At 37.5% G+C, this 22,745-nt stretch overlaps 1 protein-coding gene across 1 annotated transcript in view; it reads left to right on the top strand.

Annotated features, from left to right (window-relative positions):
- The window catches only part of cybb (cytochrome b-245, beta polypeptide (chronic granulomatous disease)), a 40,207-nt gene extending 17,736 nt beyond the window's left edge, over window positions 1-22,471 (top strand). The window contains exons 8-13 of the mRNA XM_072260489.1: window positions 79-171; window positions 823-1,076; window positions 3,296-3,458; window positions 8,988-9,134; window positions 17,232-17,356; window positions 19,825-22,471. Coding sequence (XP_072116590.1) covers window positions 79-171; window positions 823-1,076; window positions 3,296-3,458; window positions 8,988-9,134; window positions 17,232-17,356; window positions 19,825-19,951 — 909 coding nt within the window. The 3' untranslated portion in view covers window positions 19,952-22,471. The remainder of the gene's footprint in view (window positions 1-78; window positions 172-822; window positions 1,077-3,295; window positions 3,459-8,987; window positions 9,135-17,231; window positions 17,357-19,824) is intronic.
- The last annotated feature ends 274 nt before the right edge of the window (window positions 22,472-22,745 follow it).

Raw genomic sequence — 22,745 nt, 5'->3', positions numbered from 1 at the left:
ATAATATTTCTTTAAGATAATTTAATTACATCAATCTATCATACACTTTCCTACAAAACCTAATTGATTCTTTTATAGACATGGAAATGGGTGGTTGGTCCAATGGCTCTGTATGTCTGCGAGAGATTAGTGCGGTTTTGGAGATCTCAGCAGAAGGTTGTCATTACTAAGGTAAATATTTCTTTATATGAAGTTTACGACAGCATGTCTCCTTGTTATACAAAACTATTTCTAGTGTGTGTGTGAAAAGCATGAGAGTTCCTGAGGTACAGCTCTTGTCATTATTCCTAAAGTAAAAACCTCTGCTAGGAACGTTGTGCTCTGAACTGCCCCATGCATTATGTTGTTCAGCTCTTAAATTTGACTTTTCACAGTCCTCCTCCCACTGGCTGCACTAATAAATGATGTCCTGAGTGAACCATTTCAATGCTTCTTCACATAAAGCACAAGAGAAAGCAGGGAGAATTTCTGGTGACTTTTCTCTTCCACCTCAGAATAGTTTTAGAGTAGAATTTGAAGGGATCTAAAAAGTAGTTGGCCAATCTCCACTGCAAGCTGGGAAGCTATAATACTTGAGAACAATGAATGAAAGGTATCTTTTCAAAAAGGAAAGAAAGCAAAACTGGATATTGAAACAGTTCATAGTATATATAATTAGCTATTATCTAATATTAAAGCTCTTATAAACTGAAACAAATACTTTACTACAATAGTTATCTTAAATAGGACTTTATATAAGTAAATAAAGATTAATCAGGCATTACCTGCTTTTGTACTTAAACACGGGATTGTTTGCTAATGCCTCTGTATATCTATCCACAGGTTGTTACTCATCCCTCCAAAGTTCTGGAGCTACAGATGAAAAAGCGAGGCTTTAAGATGGAGGTGGGCCAGTATATTTTTGTCCAATGCTCAAAGGTTTCAAGCCTGGAGTGGCATCCCTTCACACTGACCTCTTCCCCAGAGGAAGATCACTTCAGCATCCACGTGAGACAAGTGGGAGACTGGACTGACAATCTGGTCAAAGTGTGTGGTGGAAATCAAAAGGAATTCCAAGAGGCGTGGAAACTTCCCAGGTAGGTGCAATATGTATATAAAGCTATCTCTGGCAGCTGTACTACAATTCGGAAATTAACTTAATGACAAAATTCCATCGATTGTTTGAGGTGAGATTTTCTCAGACTGTTGTTCACAATAAGAATACATACTAACAGGAAACACATCACTGTTAAAATTCAGACTTTTCCAAAAGATATATTTCTTAAGCGCCTTGATTAACAGAATCAGTCCTTTGAGGTCTAATGCAATTAGTGGTAGATTAACCTCAATTGCAATTAACAGTCAAATATGACTTTAAATCACACAGCCTGGTTGAAACCTATGTCATGAAATGGTATAATCTGAGTTATTATAAACACAAGAGATTCTGCAGTTATTGGAAATTCAGACCAACACACACAGAATACTGGAACAACTCAGCAGGCTGGACAGTGTCTAAGGAGTGGAGTAAACAGTCACAGTTGTGGGCCAAAGTCCATCAGGATTGGAATGGAAGGGGGAAGAAGCCAGAATAAGAAGATGGAGGGAGGGGAAGAAGTACAAGCTGGCAGGAAATAGGTGAAACCAGGTGAAGGAGAAGGTGGGTAGCTGGGGGAAGAGGAATGAAGTGAGAAGTTGGAAGATGATAGGTAGAAATGTAAAGGGCGGAAGAAGAAGAAGGAATCTGATAGAAGAGGACAGTGGACCGTGGGAGAGAGTGAAGGAAGAGGGGCACCAGAGGGAAGTGATGAGCAGATGAGGAGAAAAGAAGGGTTAAGAGGGGAGCCAGAATGGTGAATGGAAAAAAGAAAGAAAAGGATGGGGAGAAATTACCAGAACTTAGAGAAACTGATGATCATGCCGTTGGGTTCAAAGCTGCCCAGATGAAATATGACAAGTTGGTCCCCCAATCTGTGCAGCCTTATGAGACAATAAGACCATTAGACATAGGAGCACAATTATGCCATCTGGCCCATCGAGTCTGCTCCGTCATTCAATCATTGTTGATCCTTTCTTTTCTCTCCTCAACCCCAGTTCCCGTCCTACTCTCCATAACCTTTGAAGCCATGTCCAATCAAGAACCTATCAATCTCTGCCTTAGACACACCCAATGACCTGACCTCCACAGCTGCATGTGGCAACAAATTCCACAAATTCACCACCCTTTGGCTAAAGAAATTTCTCCACATCTCTGCTTTGAAAGGGCGCCCCTCTATCCTGAGGCTGTGCCCTCTTGTCCTAGACTCTCCCACCATGGAAAACATCCTTTCCACATCTACTCTGCCTAGGCCTTTCAATATTTGAAAGGTTTCAATGAGATCGCCCCTCATTCTTCTGAATTCCAGCTAGTACAGATCCAGAGCCATCAAACGTTCCTCATATAATAACCCTTTCATTCCTGGAATCTTCCTTGTGAACCTCCTCTGGACCCTCTCCAATGCCAGCACAACTTTTCTAAGATGAGGGGCCCAAAACTGTTCACAATAATCAAGATGAGACCCCACCAGTGCCTTATAAAGCCTCAGCATCACATCCTTGCTCTTGTATTCTAGACCTCTTGAAATGAATGTTAACACGGCTTCAACCCAGATAAGTATAAGATGGTTCATTTTGGTAGGTCAAATATGATGGCAGAATATAGTATTAATGGTAAGACACTTGGCAGTGTGGAAGATCACAGGGATCTTGTGGTTCGAGTCCATAGGACACTCAAAGCTGCTGTGCAGGTTGACTCTGTGGTTAAGAAGGCATACGGTGCATGGACTCTGGAGCCCAGCACATTAATCTAGAATTCTAAGTATGTTTGAATCAAGACTGTGAAGAGGTCTGCAGATGAGTAGTCCTATCTAAAAGAAAAACAAGTAGAGCATGACAGAGCAGGTCATTGGTGTTAACGTTCCACATTCCATCACTGTGGTGATGATTTATAGCAGACTGATGGGACTGAATTTCTTGCTTTTTCTGAATGGGTATTGTGAAATAATTCTTTATTAGTGTAACTTACTGGAAGAGGTTGTGAAAAGGCACATCAATTTTAGGAGTATAAATCTTTTCATGTCGTAGAGCCTTAGTTAGATCCATTACAGTTTCTTATTATGCCGAGTTGGGTCTGTAACAGGAATCTGATGCCAATCATTCACTCTGCAGATACTTTAGTCTGTCTTTAAAAGTCACGTGTAGGTGTTGCTAATAGGGAGGTTCTTGGGTCCTTCTTTTCCTATAGCTGTTCAATAATCTACAATTTTTTTTGCTTCAGTATTGCAGTTGATGGCCCTTTTGGCACTGCCAGTGAAGACGTCTTTCTGTATGAGGCTGCTGTTCTAGTTGGAGCAGGGATTGGAGTAACCCCCTTTGCATCTGTTCTCAAATCTGTCTGGTACAAGTACACTCATTCTGATCCAAATCTGAAACTGAAAAAGGTAATGCACATTACAGACATTGCTTTGGGAAGATTTCCTTTGTTTGCAAGAACTGGTTATCAGAATTTTCTAATGCTTATTTGATCCAGTGATTTATAAATTAATAAAAAACAAGTATTTGACAGTTTTACACACAGCTGGTGTAAAAGAATGCAATTAAGTGCTCCTCTGGCCAGCTGTTCTTGTTCTATCCATTGTGTGTTGTGTACTTAATATTTTAGTAATATTTGAGTAACATTGTAAATGTATTGTTTGATTAAGCATTCTTTGTTGTTTAAATAATTCATTACAGGTTGTATGTAAAAGCATGTGAATGGCTTACATCATTACATCAGCACGTCATGTGTTCATGTCTTGCTAAAAGTAAAAATGAACGTACACAAGTTATATGCAAAAGAAAATCTGCAGTTTCTGGAAATCCAAGTAAACGCACAAACTGCTGGAGGAACTCAGCAGGCCAGGCAGCATCTGTGGAAAAAAAGTACAGTTGATGTTTAAGTCGGGGCAAGACCCTTCAGCAGGACTGGAGAAAAAAAAAGATAAGGAGTAGATTTAAAAGGTGGAGGAGGGGAGAGAGAAACACAAGGTGATAGGTGAAACAGAAGGGGGAGAGATGAAGCAAAGAGCTGGGAAGTTGATTGGTGAAAGAGATACAGGGCTGGAGAAGGAGGAGTCTGACAGGAGAGGACAGAATGCCATGGAAGAAAGAAAAGCAGGGAGGAGCAAGGAACATCTCCAAAATCTCAAGAAAGTGTTAAAACGTTTAGAAGATTATGGGCTCAGAGCACAGTGCAACAAGTGTGAATTCTTTAAATCAAGAATCACTTATTGTGGTCACACCACTGATGCACAAGATTACACAAGTGTGCTGAGAAAATTCAAGTGGTGGTGGATGCCACAAGGCTAAAGGATGTTGCATCGTTGTGATCCTTTACAAGAGTTATCAATTACTATAACAGGTTTCTGCCAAACCTGGCTACTGTGATCCACCCCTTGAATTCATTACTACAGATCAGAAAGAGATGGCAATGGACAAAGCAGTGTGAGGTGACTTTCCAAGAGGTACGGGAAATAGTGACATCAGGCACTGTACTCACACATCGTGATTCAGATCATCCAGTGAAACTTGTTTGTGACGCCTCGCATTATGGTATAGATGTAGTCATGTCACAGGTTATGAGTGATGGGAGTGACGAAAATAGTCTTTGCATCATGTTCTCTTACTGCTGCAGAGAAAAAAGAAATGCACAGATTGACAGAGAGGCCTTGAGTCTGGTTTGGGTGTAAAATGATTCAACCAGAATGAATGGGAGAGAGTTATCCTCATTACTGATCATCAGCTGCTGGTGTCCATTTTCAATCCACGGAAGAGTGTTCCACTAACAGCAGAGGCACAAATGCAGAGATGGGCTCTGTTTCTTGGGGGACACAATTACTAAATCAAATTCAAGAGGACGACTAATCATGTCTTGTTTGCCCTTGGAATAAGAAATACCTAAACAATTTACGAAAGAGGACACTCCTCCTGATGTATTTTCCCCAATGCAAATCAAAAGTCTCCCTATTATGACAGAGATGACCCAAAGGGAAACTAGAAAAGACCCCACACTGTCTCAGGTTGAAATGGCCACCCAAGGTAGTTGGAATGTGCAGCAGAAATTCTGGTTCCCCCACTTATAGCAGCACCGCGATGAACTTCCCCATGACCAGTGGGAGAGGGGATTTGCATTATGTGAGTATTGTGAGTTATTGTGTCATTAAAGCTGAGAGCTGAAGTTTTGGAGGACTTACATGCTGGTCATTTAGGCATGGTCAAAATGAAGTATTTGGCTCACAGATTTGTTTGGTGGCCTGGGCAGATCAAGAAGCTCGCTATGCATTGTTTGGGATGCCAGCACATTCAGGAGATGCCAAGAGCAGTGCCTCTCCATCCCCAGGAATGGTTTGCATTGCCCCATCAGAAGATTCATGTTAATTTTGTTGGACCATTCATGGGCACAAATTTCTTGGATGCAGCTACCAAGTGGCCAGATGTGTTCCCAATAGCTCCCACTAGAGCCTTGCACACTGCTGATATGTTGAGAAGCCTCTTCTCAAGGACTGGTGCTCCAGAACATTTCGTCAGTGACATGGACCACAGTTTGTTGTGATCAATTTCAGTCATTCCTGAAAATGCACCGTACTACCCAGGTACAAATGGTGTGGCATAAAAGTTTGTCCAGAGTCTAAAGAACACACTGCAAGCAATGTCAGTAAACCACACTACACTGACATTGAACCAGGAGCTTGCCAATTTCCTCCTTACATATCGCAATGCAGCACAATCCACAATCAATAACTCACCAGCTCTGCTGTTCCTGAGTCATCTCTTGTGTTCACGCTTGGATCCCCAACAGCTGAGGCAAACTGAGGGATCCTTAATCAGGTAAATACGATGTTTCACTTCTGGTGAGGGACTACAGATGTGCTCAAAAGTGGGTACTTGACAAGATTAAGGACAGAACTAGACCACTCTCGTGCACAGTGGAGATTGCACCTGATGTCATCTGGAGACAGCACATCGATCAGTTGAGGAGAGCAGAGTCAATTGTTAGAGCAGAAAGGTGTCCAGAGCTGTCAAAACCACTTCCTGCAGAGTCAACTCCTACAACCACCACAGATTGTTTCACAGGCCCCAAAACCTGTGATTGTTTCATAACCAAAAGTCACACCTGCCAAGCAGAGTGATCCCCCTTGTTAGGAAAAACATCCAACAAGAATAAGAAAGAGTAAGCGAGGGAGGGGAAGATGGCGGCATGAAGCAGCATGCAGCGGCCACTCCGGTGAATGATATCTGTTATCAGTCAAATAGGGTGCCGTGCACAATCCTGATTGGATGGAGACAGACGTGAGAGCACGGAGGAACATCTGGTGAAACTTCTGAAATGCCTGTTTCACTGCCACTGCTACTGTGTGATCCAAAATCTCCGGAGGGGAAGGCCCCGAGTTCTCGGCTTTGCTTGTTGCTTGGCGGCTGGGGCGGGGTCAAACTGCTCAGCAGAGATGGTGCTCGGTGCTCGGTGCCGGAGGGCTGGTCGGAGGCTCAAAGTTTTCGGATGGACTCAGAGTCGGCTGCAGTCCGGTGCTTCCAATGCATCGGCAAGTTTGTGGCGCTTCCATCTGCGTGAGATGATGGGGCTATCGGGACTTGAGACTTTTTTTTACCGTGCCCATGGTCTGCTCTTCATCAAATTACGGTATTGCTTTGCACTGTTGTAACTATATGTTATAATTATGTGGTTTTGTCAGTTTAGTCTTGGTTTGTCCTGTGTTTCTGTGATATCTTTCTGGAGGAACATTGTATAATTTTCTAATGCATGCATTTCTAAATGACAATAAACGAGGACTGAGTGTCCTCATAATCTAACCTAATCTAATCTTCCACAGCGATTAAATCTTTAGGCCTGAATGGGGTAATTTAAAATGTACTATGCTGTAGATGTTTATTTAGTAGTTTTAATATATAGTTTACTGTATATATGTATATAAGTTGAGATGCATTCTATATTGAGTTGAAGTTTCCAGCTAAGCAAGTAGGAGTGCTATGTATCTAATATTTAAGTAACATCATAAACATTGTGTTTCATTTAGCATTCTTCGCCTTTTTAAATGATTCATTACAGGTTATATGTAAAAGTATGTGAATGGCTTACATCATTATGCCACCATGTCATATGTGCATGTCTCGCTAAAGGTAAAAACGAACATACACAAGTTAATTCCCTGCTCTGTGTTCTTTCTTTCAATTAGTTTTATGTTTTGGAGTTACAAAAAATAACACCGTGAACTTGAAATTATCAGAAATTCTATTCTCTGGAAACTGGAATTTTAATCTCATAAGGGTGTATAGCCAAGAAGAAGGCAATCAGCTCATCATTTTCATGTCAGCTGAAATTTCCCTGTCCAGGCTGATTTCATTTTCTCAGCCTTGCTCAATCACCTTGTATAGTCCCAAGTATGATTTACTTCAAGACTTCTACCACTCTACCACTCCCCTGACCAACAGCCCTATCTGTTCATACTAGTTCCCACATTAAATGGGAAGTGACAACCTGCTTCTTGCTTAATTTTCAAATTAGAGGAACTTTGTTACTTGAAGTGTTCACATATTAGATGCTGAATTGCAGAATTTTTTAAACCAAGTCAGTCGCAGTGCTGGCATTCAAAGCTCATTGACACCACAACCCCAAATTGAACAAGTGAGGGGGCACAAATTTGACTATCTATTTTATTTCTGATTAAGTTCAACTGATGTCATAAATTAATGTGTTAACAGAGGTCTTCAATTTAAGGAAAATTTCTGCAAACCACTGCTTGACTAAAAGACTAAAATAGCCAATAACCTGAGAAGCAAAAGTGGTAAGATGGAAATTTACTGATTACAATTGGAACATTTGATTAACTTACAGCAAACAGCTTTATTTTCAATGGGAAATAGAACATTACCATCTATATGAGCCAGTAATGGAAAGAGATAGCTTTCTTCTCCTTGGTAATGTACAATGCTTAAGTATTATGTTGGTATGTGCTTTGTTTTATACCAGGGAAGTCTGTGAATGAGCAGACTTTCTCCAAGTCCAAGCCTCTCCAAGGAGATGTTCATCTCTTGGATTTTGAAGTTTACTAAATTTATATTTCGGCCTCAAATCCCTGGGTCTCCAAACATTTTAGCATTTGACCCATGCTGCCTTTTTACTATACCTCTACTAGCTCATCAGTCCAAATTTTAATTAGATTCTGATATCTCATAAGCCATATTTCTAGCTAGATTTGGAAGTGCAAAATAAAAAATCAATGTACTGTCACATTCGGCTTTTTCAGCAGTTCCTCTCAAAGCTTTTAGAACCAGATTCTGAAAAAAAAATTTGATTATATTTCCTTCCAACTATAATCACGTAACTGAAATTAAATCAATTCATCTTCCAAGCGTGCTGAAAACCCTTGTTTACTTTCTCAATGCCTGGGGCGATGCACTTCACACAAATGGATTATTATTGTGCTTATTAATGATAAAATGAGGTCCTGCCAGAAATATCATTACCTTTTTGACTGATAACATTTATTTAGTCAACAGTAAATGAAAGCCCCATTAAAATAAGTGCAAAGTAATAAGATGTTTTTAGTTCACTTAAACTCAGTCAAGTAACAGAAAACAGGAGGGGCGAGGCAGTGCTGACAAAGAAAGCAATTATATTTTGGTGGAAGTAGAAGCGAAGCTGGTAGAGCACAACAGATTCGTTGGAAGTTTCTATGGTGTATCCATCTACACCTTTCATCTCCAATAATTGACAGCTAATGCTGTAGGAATAAATATAAAGGTGTGCAGTAAATACAATTAAATTGTGGGATGGGAAAAGGGATAGATGGGAAAATGATATTGTAAATATAATTTATTCTATTTATTGAATTATAATATAAATATCATTGCAATGCAACAGCTGACAAATTGCATCACAGACACAAAGTAAGTTTAGTGTTGTTATTTTTTAGATCTATTTCTACTGGCTCTGCCGGGAAACCAGTGCTTTTGAGTGGTTTGCTGACCTCCTTCAATCCCTTGAGTCTCAAATGCTTGAAAGAGGTAATTCCGATTTCTTGAGCTACAACATTTACCTCACTGGATGGGATGAAAACCAGGTAACAATTTACTAATTTTACCATGTTCTTTCAGCAGACATTATCCTAGAAATCTAGATAAAAATATCTGGCGAGAACATGAGTGGACGTGGTGATATGAGGGGGCAAGATTTTCACACACAGAGTGGTGGGTGCCTGGAATGAATTACCAGGGGTAATATTAGAAGCAGGCAGCTTGGTGCTACTTAAGGGACTTTTATGAATGGAATGGAGGATGCAGATGGTAAGCAGGAAGAAGATATTTAGTATAAACTGGTATTAAGATGGGTACAACATCATGGGCTGAATGGCCTGTGCCATACTCCATTTCACTATGTTTTATGTTCTAATGAATCTGACCTGGAGTGACCTTAAAAGATTTACTTTACTGCATGGCAAAGACCAAGCAACAGGAACAGACCTGAAATTACCCCTTATCATTCTGAACAGCAGTAGAAACACTTCAACACCCCGAACACTTCAGACCTAAGTAAAGAACAGCAAAGGCACAGGAGAGTTTGTAGACACTGGAAATCTTGAGCAACACACAATGCTGCAGGAGCTCAGCTCACACAGCATCTACGGAGGGAAATAAACAGTTAATATTTTGGACGGAGACCCTTCATCAGCACTCCTGCTGTGATCTATGTACTAACCTGGCAAATAGCTAAGTTTTAAATTTTTCTTCCAGTATGATATTAAGCCTATGTATAATTCATCATAATAAGCTTTAAATTTCAATTGATTAGTATTTTTATTGTTGGAGGAAGTTAATGTTCTTTCCAAGTGAGGAAACATATAGATTAACATTTTTAAATTCCCAGAAGTTGAATGAACAATGTCAAAATTGACTCAGATCTGATCTCTAGATTTGAATAAATGTTGTTCTGATCTTCATCAGACATCTGCAATATTAAACTTCCCCAAATATTACAGAATTGAAACTTTCCAGTCATTCTATCAGATGTCAAAATCTGTTAAGTGTTAAACCACGGATAAAAATACACATAAATAAACGAGAAAACTTGGTTATACATGGGAAATGCTTTGATTGCATCACATATGCAGGACACATTATAAACAACCATAGAATTATTTCAGATCAAAATTGGAGAGATCTACAACAGAAATAAACTTGCAGGCCTATATGGGTTCAGCAAGAAAAACATTTGACTAGATTTGTCTCCGGGAAGGTGGGTGCATTCAGCAGCCAAAAGATCTCCTTGTATGCCACAATGGCTCTGGAGAAGAAAAGACCATCATCTGTGCCAGTCCTTTGAAAGAACATGCCTGATTAGGTCCCTCGGCCTATACCTTTCTCCCCAAAGTCAGAAAATTAGACCTCTCTGAGTGTATGCCCAGTTACCATTTGAAAATTCCACTTCCAGCATTCTTTCTTGTGTTTCTTTCATGATCACAAGGCTCTGTTGGATATTGATTGCTGCAGGCCCGCTTCCCTTGTTTGGTGGTGAGCCAGGCGGCGAGGCAGCAGTGTCACCTCAGTTGTAGTGAGGACTATGCCTCAAGCCTCAGACTTGCACTGTAGCCTGACATCCAGGCTCAGCTGGTGATGGCTTCTCCCATCAGTGCTGCCCTCCAGTGTTGGATCAGTGGAGTTACAGACTGGACCACTAGGAACCATCAATTTCAGTGCCAGGGTGTTTTGATCTTAACAACATTGTTGAAAGAAAAATCAAATTTTTAATCCAATTCTTTCACCACTCATTTTAAATCAGTGAACCCTGGTTAGCAAACTATTTCCTGGAAGTATTTTTTTCACTCTTTCATTTAAAATGACTCCTTTAATTGTTTAATTTTTGTACTGTTGTGAATAATCCTACATCTCATGCCTCATCATATCCGAAGTCATACTTTCTTGGTAAATTCCTCAATAAATTTTTAAGGACCTTCCTTTTGTGTGGTTTAGATTACAACACAGGTTTCATCTGAAGTCCAGCAGGAAGCAATAAATCTGTGTTTTCACTGCACCCTCTTACATGGCCAGTATCCCATTCTTCTACTTAAGCACATTGTCAGATTGTCTCACCATGTTTGAAAGATTGTGAATGTCCACCTCTATGTACTGTTATCCTTCTATGCTTTTAAAACAAAGCCACACTGCCCCTCCATGTTGTTCCTCCAAAAGTACATCCACTCAGATCTCCGTGCATTAAATTGCATCAGCCACATATTGACAGTTTCTCAGTGTTTTCTTCTTCATGAAATCCATTCCTATTTGCTTCACCATTTGTCATTTTGCTAAGTTCTATTTTTATATAATTTTTTTTATTGAGATAGGCCCTTCCGGACCCATCAAGCGGCACCACCCAGCAACCCTTGATTTAACCCTAGCCTAACCATAGGATAACTTACAATGGCCAATTAAACTACCAGCCAGTACATCTTTGGATTGTTGGAGGAAACTGGAGCACCCACAGGAAACCCACGTGATCACAGGGAGAACGTATAAACTCCTTACAGACAGTGGCAGGAATTGAACCTGGGTCACTGGTACTGTAAAGCATTGTGCTAACCACTAGGGTACTACGCTACCCCATCTGTTCACTTCAAAATTTTTTTTTATAATATAATTTTTATTGAGTTTTCAAAAAGAATACATGAAAAGATAAAATCTACCCTCCCCCCTCCCCTTAACCCTCCCCCCCCCATATATAGTCCTACCTGAAAAGAAAGAAAAGAGAAAAAAGAAGAGCCGCCTGGGTATTGGAAGGTTTCCACATGCTCCATGGGATTCAAAATAAATTTGGTATAATTATTCGTTACTTTCCCCAAGGGACCAAGATCTTTATCGGAGCACTTAAATATGCCATCCTATCTTTTGTAAATAAGGGCGCCAAATATTCAAAAATGTTACATATTTATCTCTTAAATTATAAGTAATTTTTTCGAGTGGAATAGAACTAGCCATTTCATTATTCCAACGATCCATACTTAAATACGAATCAGATTTCCAAGTAACTGCTATAGTCTTCTTAGCTACTGCCAATGCAATTTTTATAAATTCTTTCTGATATTTATTCAATTTAAGTTTCGGCTTTATCCCTTCAATATCACCTAATAGAAATAATACAGGGTTATGTGGAAGTTGAGTTCCAGTAATTTGTTCCAATAAGACTCTTAAATTTATCCAAAAGGGTTGAATTTTAAAACAAGACCAAGTAGAATGTAAAAAAGTACCAATTTCTTGATTACACCGAAAGCATTTATCGGATAGATTTGAATTTAATCTATTTATTTTTTGTGGTGTAATATATAATTGGTGTAAAAAATTATATTGTACTAATCTAAGTCGAACATTTATTGTATTTGTCATACTGTCAAGACAGAGTCTTGACCAATTTGTTTCATCAATATTAATATTCAGATCTGTTTCCCATTTTTGCTTTGACTTATGGATTCCTTGTTTAATTGTCTGTTCTTGAATCAAATTATACATACAAGAAATACATTTTTTAATTTTCCCTTTTTGAATTAAAATTTCAATTTCATTAGGTTTTGGCAAAAACATTGTTTGACCCAGCTTACCTTTTAAGTAAGCCCTTAATTGAAGGTAACAAAAGAAAGTATTATTTGATATTTTATATTTATCCTTTAATTGTTCAAATGACATCAATATACCTCGTTCAAAACAATCTCCTATAAATTTAATCCCTTTTTGGTACCAATTATATAAAAGTTGATTGTCCATTGTAAAAGGAATAAGTCTGTTTTGGAACAAAGGTCTCCTTGCTAATAGAGCTTTCTGTGTTTCATTATCAACATTTATCTTATTCCATAGATCAATCAAATGTGTTAATATAGGAGATTCTTTCTTTTCCCGTATCCATTTAGATTCCCATTTATATATAAAATCTTCAGGTTTATTTTCTCCTATCTTGTCTAATTCTATTTTAATCCATGTTGATTTTCGATCATCGAAGAAAGATGCAATAAATCTAAGTTGATTTGCTTTATAATAGTTTTTAAAGTTTGGAAGTTGTAACCCTCCTAACCCAAATTTACATGTCAATTTTTCCAATGATATTCTTGACATTTTACCTTTCCAAAGAAATTTTCTCACACATTTATTTAACTCTTGAAAAAATTTCTGTGGCAATTGTATTGGTAATGTTTGAAACAAATACTGTAATCTAGGAAATATATTCATTTTTACAACATTGACTCTACCTACTAATGTTATTGGTAGTATCATCCATTTGTCAAAACCTTCTTGAATTTTTTTCAATAGTGGTAAATAATTAAATTTATATAAATTCTTTACATCATTATCAAGTCTTATACCTAAATACTTTATACCATTTACTGGCCATCTAAATTGGGTTACTAATCAACATTGACTATAGTCTCCTTTAGTAAGCGGTAAAATTTCACTTTTATCCCAATTTATTTTGTAACCTGATACCTTCCCATATTCATCCAATCTAGAAGATAATTTAGGTAACGAATGTTGTGGGTTTGTTAAGTAGATCAAAACATCATCGGCAAAAAGATTAATTTTATATTCCTTCTGATTAACTCTAAAACCCATAATATCTGGATCAATTCTGATTAGTTCTGCTAATGGCTCTATCGCCAGTACAAATAAAGTAGGTGATAATGGACAACCTTGTCTAGTTGACCTTTTTAACTGGAATGGTGTTGAAATTTGAGAGTTTGTCACTACTTTAGCCTTAGGGTTAGAATTTAAAGTTTTAATCCAATTTATAAAAGATGTTCCTAACCCATATTTTTCTAATACTTTAAATAAAAAATCCCATTCTGATCTATCAAATGCTTTTTCTGCATCCAAGGCTACTACTATACTCTTCTCGTCCCTTTTTTGTGCCAAATGAATTATACTGAGTAGCCGGGTTACATTATCTGCCAATTGTCTATTTTTAATAAATCCTGTTTGATCCATATGTATTAATTTTGGTAAATATTTAGATAATCTATTCGACAAAATTTTTACTATTATTTTATAATCCATATTCAATAAAGAAATAGGCCTGTATGATGTTGGTTTCATAGGATCTCTGTCTTTTCTTGGCAATACTATTACAATCGCTGTTGAAAAAGATTCTGGAAGTTTATGTATTTTTTCTGCTTGACGTATTAGTTCCATAAAGAGAGGAAATAATAAATCTTTAAATTTTTTATAAAATTCAGGTGGAAAACCATCTTCTCCTGGAGATTTATTACTTTGGAGTGATCCTAAAGCTATTTCAACTTCTTTTAATGTAAAAGACATATCTAATCCCTTCTGTTCTTCCAAATTCAATTTTGGAAGAGATACTTGTGATAAAAACCTTTCTATCTCATTAACATCATTTTGAGATTCTGACTGATATAATTCAGAATAGAAATTTTTAAAGGTTTCATTTATTTCAAGAGGTTTATAAGATATTTTATTTGCCCTTGTTCTAATTGCATTTATTGTTTTGGAAGCTTGTTCTGTTTTCAACTGCCAGGCAAGAATTTTATGTGCTCTCTCACCTAACTCATAATACCTTTGTTTAGTTCTTATAATTGCTTTTTCCATTCTATATGTCTGAAGCGTATTATATTGTAACTTCTTATTGACAAGTTGCCTTCGTTTTTCTTCTGACATATATCTTTGAGATTCTTTTCCTAATTTTGTAATCTCTTTTTCTAATTGATCTAGTTCTGCCATATATTCTTTCTTAATTTTAGACGTATAACTTATTATCTGGCCCCTAAGATATGCTTTCATCGCATCCCATAATATAAATTTATGTTCCACTGAATGAAAATTTGTATCCAAAAAAAATTGAATCTGCTTTTTCATAAAATCACAAAAATCTTGATGTTTTAATGATGTTGAATTAAATCTCCATCTATAAGCCACTTCTTCCTTATCAGCCATTATTATTGTCATTAATAAAGGAGAATGATCTGATAATATTCTTGCTTTATATTCCATATTTTTCACTCTGTGTTGAATATGCATTGATAATAGAAAAAAATCTACCCTTGAGTAAGTTCACTTCAAAATTAAATTCGCTAGACATATCCATATCACTTAAAAAAAGAGAAATATAGCTTTCTATACTGGTGCCTGGAGAACTTCATAACTTCTGTTGAGCCAGAAAAATATCTGATAATGTTACACCTTCGCTTTCCCTCAGACAATTACTTTTAATACCCATGTGTAATTGTTTTCTCAACAATTCTGTTATTTATAACAATGGAGTGCCTTTCAAAATTCCATGTTAATATCTACTACAGTATCTCTTTTACTTCATTAAAGAATGGAATTGGATTAATCAGATACCATTTGTTTCAGTTATGTTACTTTAAAAGATTTGAGAAGGAAGTCTCTTATTAATCTATATATCCCAAAGTGAGAATTAATTTGATGTACACTAGTCATTGGTCACCTCTGCTCTCACAAGGGTTTTTCCTTTAATCCTAATCAGCCCTTTAACTTCCCTCTGAAGTTACTTTAACAATGCTTTTATTTCTATTATATATTGTACTGATAAAAGTTAGCATAGTAATAGCTTTTCAGCCTCACAATTTTGGTTTTCAATTTTTCATAAATTGTTGGCAGGTTTTGGAACTTCCCTTTTAATCTGAAAAGGGATCTTTAGCTTCCTTTTTATGTTACTGGCTGTACCTTTTCTCTTACATTCTATTTGCCCACATTGCAGCCTCCTTCAGCTGCTCTTCTGCACATTTTGTATGCTTCTCAGATCTCTACTGTATTTTACAGAACTAACTAAACCAGATCAATTTCAATATCTTATAACAAACAGAATGATTCAGCTCATAAACCCTTTAGTATGTCATCTTCCTGAAATATTCTATTATTGAACTATTCCATTACTCCCTACCTTTACTCCATTCCTGTAAAAAAACTTAAAAACATTGCAGCCAGCAATATGTTTTACACTCCTTCCTAGGTTTAAGCCCAGTAATGCAATTAGTATTATAATTTGTGCCTAAATTCCAACATTGATGCACAGACCTGTGCTTGTCTGTTTTTTTTATTTCCCTTCAACTCCTCCACTTTCTACATTAGTCTTCATGTTGCTGCTCTTTGCTCCTTCGATCTACAATGCTTTCTTTCTGTATTTATGACTACTGTTCTCCCAACAAACTAACTAAAAGTTTCCTTCAAAGCACAACTTTACCTCCCAAAAATGACATTGAATCTGGAACTGATCAGTTGCATCCCACCTGGATGGATGGTCTTTCCTGGTTTCGAACGGATCCCAATGCACAGGGAATATAAAACAATCCCTCCTTCACCACTCCTCCTTTGATGTATTCACTTGCACTATCTTCCTGTTTGAGTAATCCAGAGATCAGCAGCTTTGAGGTCCTGTACTTAATAACTTATCCAGCTTCTTACTTGGAGGCTGGCTGCACCTCTGGTTTTTTTTTCATACATATGACATTGGCTGCAACATTGGCTTTCATTACTACGCCTGCTGTTTCCTTTCCACACACCAGAAAGACTGAACCCATTCACACATACAAGAAAACAAGTTATCTGTCAATCGCTGAATTTTTCATTGATCTCATGATCTGTCTTTGTGCATCTTTTAGAATGTATTACCCTATAAGAACCTCACAGATTATACTCAGAGTGGTCTAGAATGAAAAGGCAGGTCCAGTGTTTCTGCTTTTACAAACCTTCATAACCATCAAGAGGCAGATCTGAGAGCTGACAAGTACTATGTTACAATTGTAAATGTTTTAAAAATGCACTAGCGCTAAATTCAGATCTGAAAGTGAAAAAAAAATAGATTGGTACTTCAGGTATGATGCTCATCAGCTTTAATTTTACATTAGTTGCCAAGTTTTAGTCTATTAGAGATTCAAATAGGGACAATTACTGTTAATGTCAGTACATGAATGAATCTATTCTTTGCTATTTTAACCAAATAAAGTAGAATATTATATTTTTCATGCCTTATTGAATTGTAACACTGATCAAAAGATCCATGCTCATATCTCTGTTAATTTACCGATTGGTGTGCATTACGACACTAGTGTACAGTAAGTGTGTATTCTTGGATCATTCTGCTGTTGCTTGATTTAGTGGCACTCACTAATCCAGATGACAAATCACACTTCTGCTACTCGTAGGCAACTCACTTTGCTATGCACCATGAAGCCCAAACCGATGTCATCACAGGACTCAAACAAAAGACATTGTATGGGAGACCAAACTGGGAGATCGAATTCAGAAACATTGCAACCAAGCATCCAAGGTAGGAGTAGTGGGCAGAGCTGCTGAGTACGCTACTTCATTTTGAATATATCTTTAAATTTTGTGACAATGCAAAGTTAGAGATTCTCTGTGAAATGGGTTGGTGACACAATATCTTTTTTACTGCTGCTCTGAGTAATGTGAGAGCTTGAGTTGATTCTCCCCCTAACTAACCAGCTTGGATCTCCTTTTCACTAGCTAGATGTTCATATGTGAATACTCACTGCTCTGGGATATAGCTGCATGGATATGACTTCCATTTGAACCTTGGGGAAAGCATATGTTAGAAAATGGCAAAATGCATTAGATAAAACCACAATGTTTTAAAATTCCTTTAAAGTATGAACAGTCTTTATTTGCTTGTAAGGGAAAATAAAAGATGATAATTAACAACATGGTAATATGTAACTAATAAAACAATAATAATAATTGACATATATTTAATACTATTTTGGATTCCAGGCAGTGTCGAGTATGTTTGGATGTCACTAATATAGAAAATGCTAAATTTATTGGCCTGATTTTAAAATCTGTGGGATCTCATAGGCATGGGTTTCCCTTGCACAATATCAGAAGTCAGTTCACAAACCGGTGAAAATCTGCAGATGCTGGAAATCCGAGCAACACACGCAAAATGCTGGAGGAACTCAGCAGGCCAGGCAGCATCGATGGAAAAGAGTACAGTTGACGTTTCAGGCCAAAACCCTTTGGCAAGACTGGAGGAAAAAAGCTGAGGAGCAGATTTAAAAGGTGGGGGAGGGGAGAGAGAAACACAAGGTGATAAGGCCATAAACAGTCCTTTCAGGTGAGGCGACACTTCACCTGTGAGTCTGTTGGTGTCATATACTGTGTCCGGTGCTCCCAGTGTGGCCTCCTGTATATCAGTGAGACCCAGTGTAGATTGGGAGAGCACTTCACCAAGCACCTATGCTCTGTCTGCCAGAAGAAGAGGGATCTCCCAGTGGCCACCCATCTTTAATTCCACTTCTCATTCCCATTCCAATATGTCTAGCCATGGCCTCCATCACTGTCATGATGAGGCCACACTTAAATTGGAGGAAAAACACCTTATATTCCATTTGGGGAGCCTCCAACCTGATGACATGATCATCGATTTCTGGAACTTCCAGTAATGACCCCACCCTTCCAGCTTGTTCACCATTTCCCATCCCCTTTTCCCTCTCTCACCTTATCTCCTTGCTTCCCTCTGGTGCTTCCCCCATCCCCCCTTTCCTTTCTCCCATGGTCTTCTGTCTCTTTCACCAATCAACTTCCCAGCTCTTTACTTCATCCCTCCCAATTCAGATTTCACCTATAACCTTGTGTTTCTCTCTCCCCCCCACCTCCCACCACCTTATAACCCTACTCCTCAACGTTTTTTCTCCAGTCCTGCCAAAGGGTTTTGGCCCGAAACATCGACCATATTCTTTTCCATAGATGCTGCCTGGCCTGCTGAGTTCCTCCAGCATTTTGTGTGTGTTGTTCGGTTGTCAGGTGCCAGCCTAACTGGTTCCTCACCATCTTGCAGCAGTGATGTCATCAGATAGGCCAATTAAACACTCATATTAAAGAATACTTACCGGTTATAAACAGGGAAATTTGGCAATAATCCTCAAGAAGCTTGAGGAAAGAACAACACAATCCACTTGAATGACACCTCAGAAGAGGCATTGATAGAGTGGACAGCCAGAGGCATTTTCCCCAGGCATCAATGGTTAATAAAAGAGGGCAAAACCTTAAAGTGTCTGTAGGAAAGTATAGGGGTGATGCCAGAGGTAGGATTTTCACACAGAGAGTGGCTGGTGTGTGGGACGTGTTGCCAAGGATGGTGGTAGAGGCAGATACATTAGGGACATTTAAGAAACTCTTAGATAGGCACATGGGTGAAATGCAAATGGAGCGTTATGTGGGAAGGAAAGGTTAGATTAATATTGGAGTAGGCTCGGCATAGATTGTGGTCTGAAGGCATGTACTTTGTACTGTTCAATGTTCTGCATTCCTTTGGATCCACCCTTTGTTTATTGTTTGCCTTATATCATTATTTCCCTTGTCCTTTAACCTCTTCCGCCTTCCACCTTATTGCAGACCTTCCCTACAGTTCTTTCCTCTACTCCCCTTTGCCCTGTCCCTATATTTGCTTTATACCTGTTACATCTCGAAAGAATACTTTTTCCTAATTATGTTAGATGAGCTAACATCTCAGGTTGATGCCCTATCCTGAGATGTTAGCTCTTTTCCTCTCTCACAGAATCTACCTACTCTACTGAATATCTCCAAAATTTTCAGCTCATATGTATTTTAATATCTTCAGAGCCATAAACAGCAGGAGTGCTTGATTATTTTCATGGTGTTTTGAGAAAATATCCTGAAAAACTGTTCTAATTGAATGGAACCAGAAGTAATGGTCTAATTAGGGAAAAAAGGCATTTTTAAAAAGGAAATCAGTAAAATGTTATCTTTATTTTACAGCACCAATGTGGGAGTCTTCCTCTGTGGGCCAGCATCTCTAGCCAAAACTCTAAATAAGATGAGCAGTGCACATTCATCAGGTGATCGGAGAGGAGTACGTTTTATATTTAACAAGGAAAATTTTTAAGTTCTGGCACCAAAACCTTACTTCTGAATCCAGAGCAGGTTTTAGCTTTTAGCAATGAACCTCACCAAACAGCAAGACACAAAGATCACACATCTGCTGTATATTGACAGGTTTTTTTTAATTCGATTTTTAAAATAGCTCATAACTAATCCTTTCTTTGATTTATGCTTGGGTTGTACCCTGTCCCAAAGGTTTTGGCATCATTGTTCCAGAATTAACATTGTATCGATGTAAACTACGTGTAAAAAAGATACAATTTAGGATACTTGTCTACTTATGTCTGTGTCATAAAGTTGGATTTATAGTCATGTGCATTATTGTGTGAGAGAATCAAATTCAATGTGATTACTTTTTGTTGGTTTGAAGTATGCTGTATATTTATTCAGGCATTCCCTGTCTGTAGTAGCTTGTGGATCTTTAGATTAACTCAACCGGGACAGGAATCACATGTCCTTGCTTCTTCTGGGTGCTTGTTCCTGATTCTTCTTGACCTTTTGTGCGGAAGATCAATCACAAGGGCAGAATAATAAATCCATCATATCATGTCTAACAAACCCATTTCCAATACAATATCAATCATCTTCAAATAACACAACCTAGTTTCTATGCATTTGGAAATTTCTGTCATGATCCCCTGCATTGGAAATGTTGCACACACTCCTCTGAGTACCTGTTCATTTTCACTCACTTCCCCTCATCACCACTTCAGTTTGAAGAGTAATGTAGAAACTTATCACTAACCCTGTACTAAATACAAGAACTACCTTTCTAACAAGTAGCCATAAGATGACATTTTCGCAACAACCATGTCTTTTCCATGACTTTTAGGTAACATCAGGTGAAATTCACAATAAAAATATGATCTTCCTCTGTCAGACTAACAACCTTGTTGCAGTTAAGAACCAGTAACTTGAAAACCATCTGACTGCAACAAAATCTATCTAAGCCCAGCAATGAATCCCAGTAAATAGGTTACTTTTGTTTATGTTGCTTTGCAGAAGGTAATTTTCTAATACTGAGTAGTACAAAACAACTCAAAAGTAATAAATCAGATTTTCAGACTCTACAATAATAAAAATTGTAAAAAAATCATTTAATTGGATAGACAGGAGTTTCGAAGCCCAAGGAAACAATATGTTTCTGAAGATGTTCAGTGGACATATACCCGATGGGAAATAGCTATTAGGAGGCCTTGAAAGGTGGTGAAAGGAGGATGAAGAGCTCCCAGAGATCACTGGGCTCATGCAAATATGCTTCACCTTGACAATTGATTCTGGCCTCTCCTCACACACTCCAACTTACTTAAGCCCATCACCCATAGGCTGCCCACAACAGCTTATAAGAGTCCTCTGTCCAGAACCAGTCTTTCAAATTGTCCCCAGGTGTAGCCCATCTTCAAAGATCCTTCCTCTATCAGAGATGAGGACTTTGGAGCCTCTGTAGCTCTGTTTTTTAACAAAATGGAGTTGCTAGCCCCATGCTCAAACCTTCTCCCTTTGCAGCTGGACTTGGGACCGTCCATGGCAGAGTTCACACACTTTAAGCAGATACCATAATAAATTAGTCCTGATATTCATCTAATATTCAGTCAAATCTGAGCTTTATTTCAAAAGAGAAATTATTTCACGTCATGGCAATGTACAAATGTGCATGAACTTCCATTTTATATTTTATCTGACAAAGAAAAAAATCAGATATTTCAAGTACAAGAGTTTAGATTTAACAGAAATATAAGATGTCTAAAATCTGTGTTATTTGGGCAAACTTCCTTTTTGTATTAATATCTCATAATATATAGGCTGATACAATGTCATATAACTTGATTGAACAAATTATATTAATCTTTACATATTTGGTAATAATTGTTTAAATCATTTCAGTAATGAAATTTCAGCTTTAAGAATTATAGAACAATTTTGTTTAATATAGCAGGAGTCTTTTTGGAGATCTTTATTTTCTACAATTTCTAAAGCTTTGAAAATTAATTTACAACCTAATACATTGACTGTTCTATTTGGAATAGTTCCACATCATATTCAGGGTATTTCATTTTCAAACCAACATGTAATTGCATTCGTTACATTGTTGGCAAGAAGGGCTATTTTATTGAAGTGGAAAGATACCTCTGCTCCTACACTAACTCAATGGTTTTACCAAGTAATGTTATGTCTTAGTTTGGAAAAAATTAGAAGTAGAACTTCTGATCCCCAATTTGATTTTGAAAGAAGGTGGGGCTCTTTTGCTAAATACTATAATTTAATTTGAATCAATTTACATGGTTTCCTTCCAATTTTATGTTACATAAATGTGATTTGGCGGTTGTTTTCTTTTTCTTCTTTTATATATATATATATAAATGATTGTAAGACATATTGCTCTGGGAGTTGGTTCCTAATGGGTTTTTTCCCCTTTTTTTTTGTTTTATAGTTAGTGGGGTTTTTTTTAGTTAACTGGGGTTCTCTTTTTTCCTTCTTTTTCTTTTATAATTTTTTTTTCATTAGCATATATAAGTTTTTTTCTTCAGCTTTATTAATTATATATATATATATATATATACTAATTTGTTGAATTTCTGTATTTTATAGCTGTAGAAGATTATATATTAATAAAAAGATTGAAAAATGAAATGAATGTAGCAGGAGTCTTCACTGTGCTGTCTAAGTGAATAGAACTTAAGAAATATGGAAATAAAGTTTTCCAAAATGCAATTATTGTTACTGATGAACAAGCCTAAAATAGGAAAATGAATTGCTTATGATTTCTTACAGTGCTACTACATGACAGGTAATCGTAG

This window comes from Mobula birostris, chromosome 6, assembly GCF_030028105.1.
Source record: "Mobula birostris isolate sMobBir1 chromosome 6, sMobBir1.hap1, whole genome shotgun sequence".
Classification (NCBI taxonomy): domain Eukaryota; kingdom Metazoa; phylum Chordata; class Chondrichthyes; order Myliobatiformes; family Myliobatidae; genus Mobula; species Mobula birostris.
The sequence above is the reverse complement of the archived record's forward strand: the minus strand, read 5'-3'. Positions and strand labels throughout refer to the sequence as shown.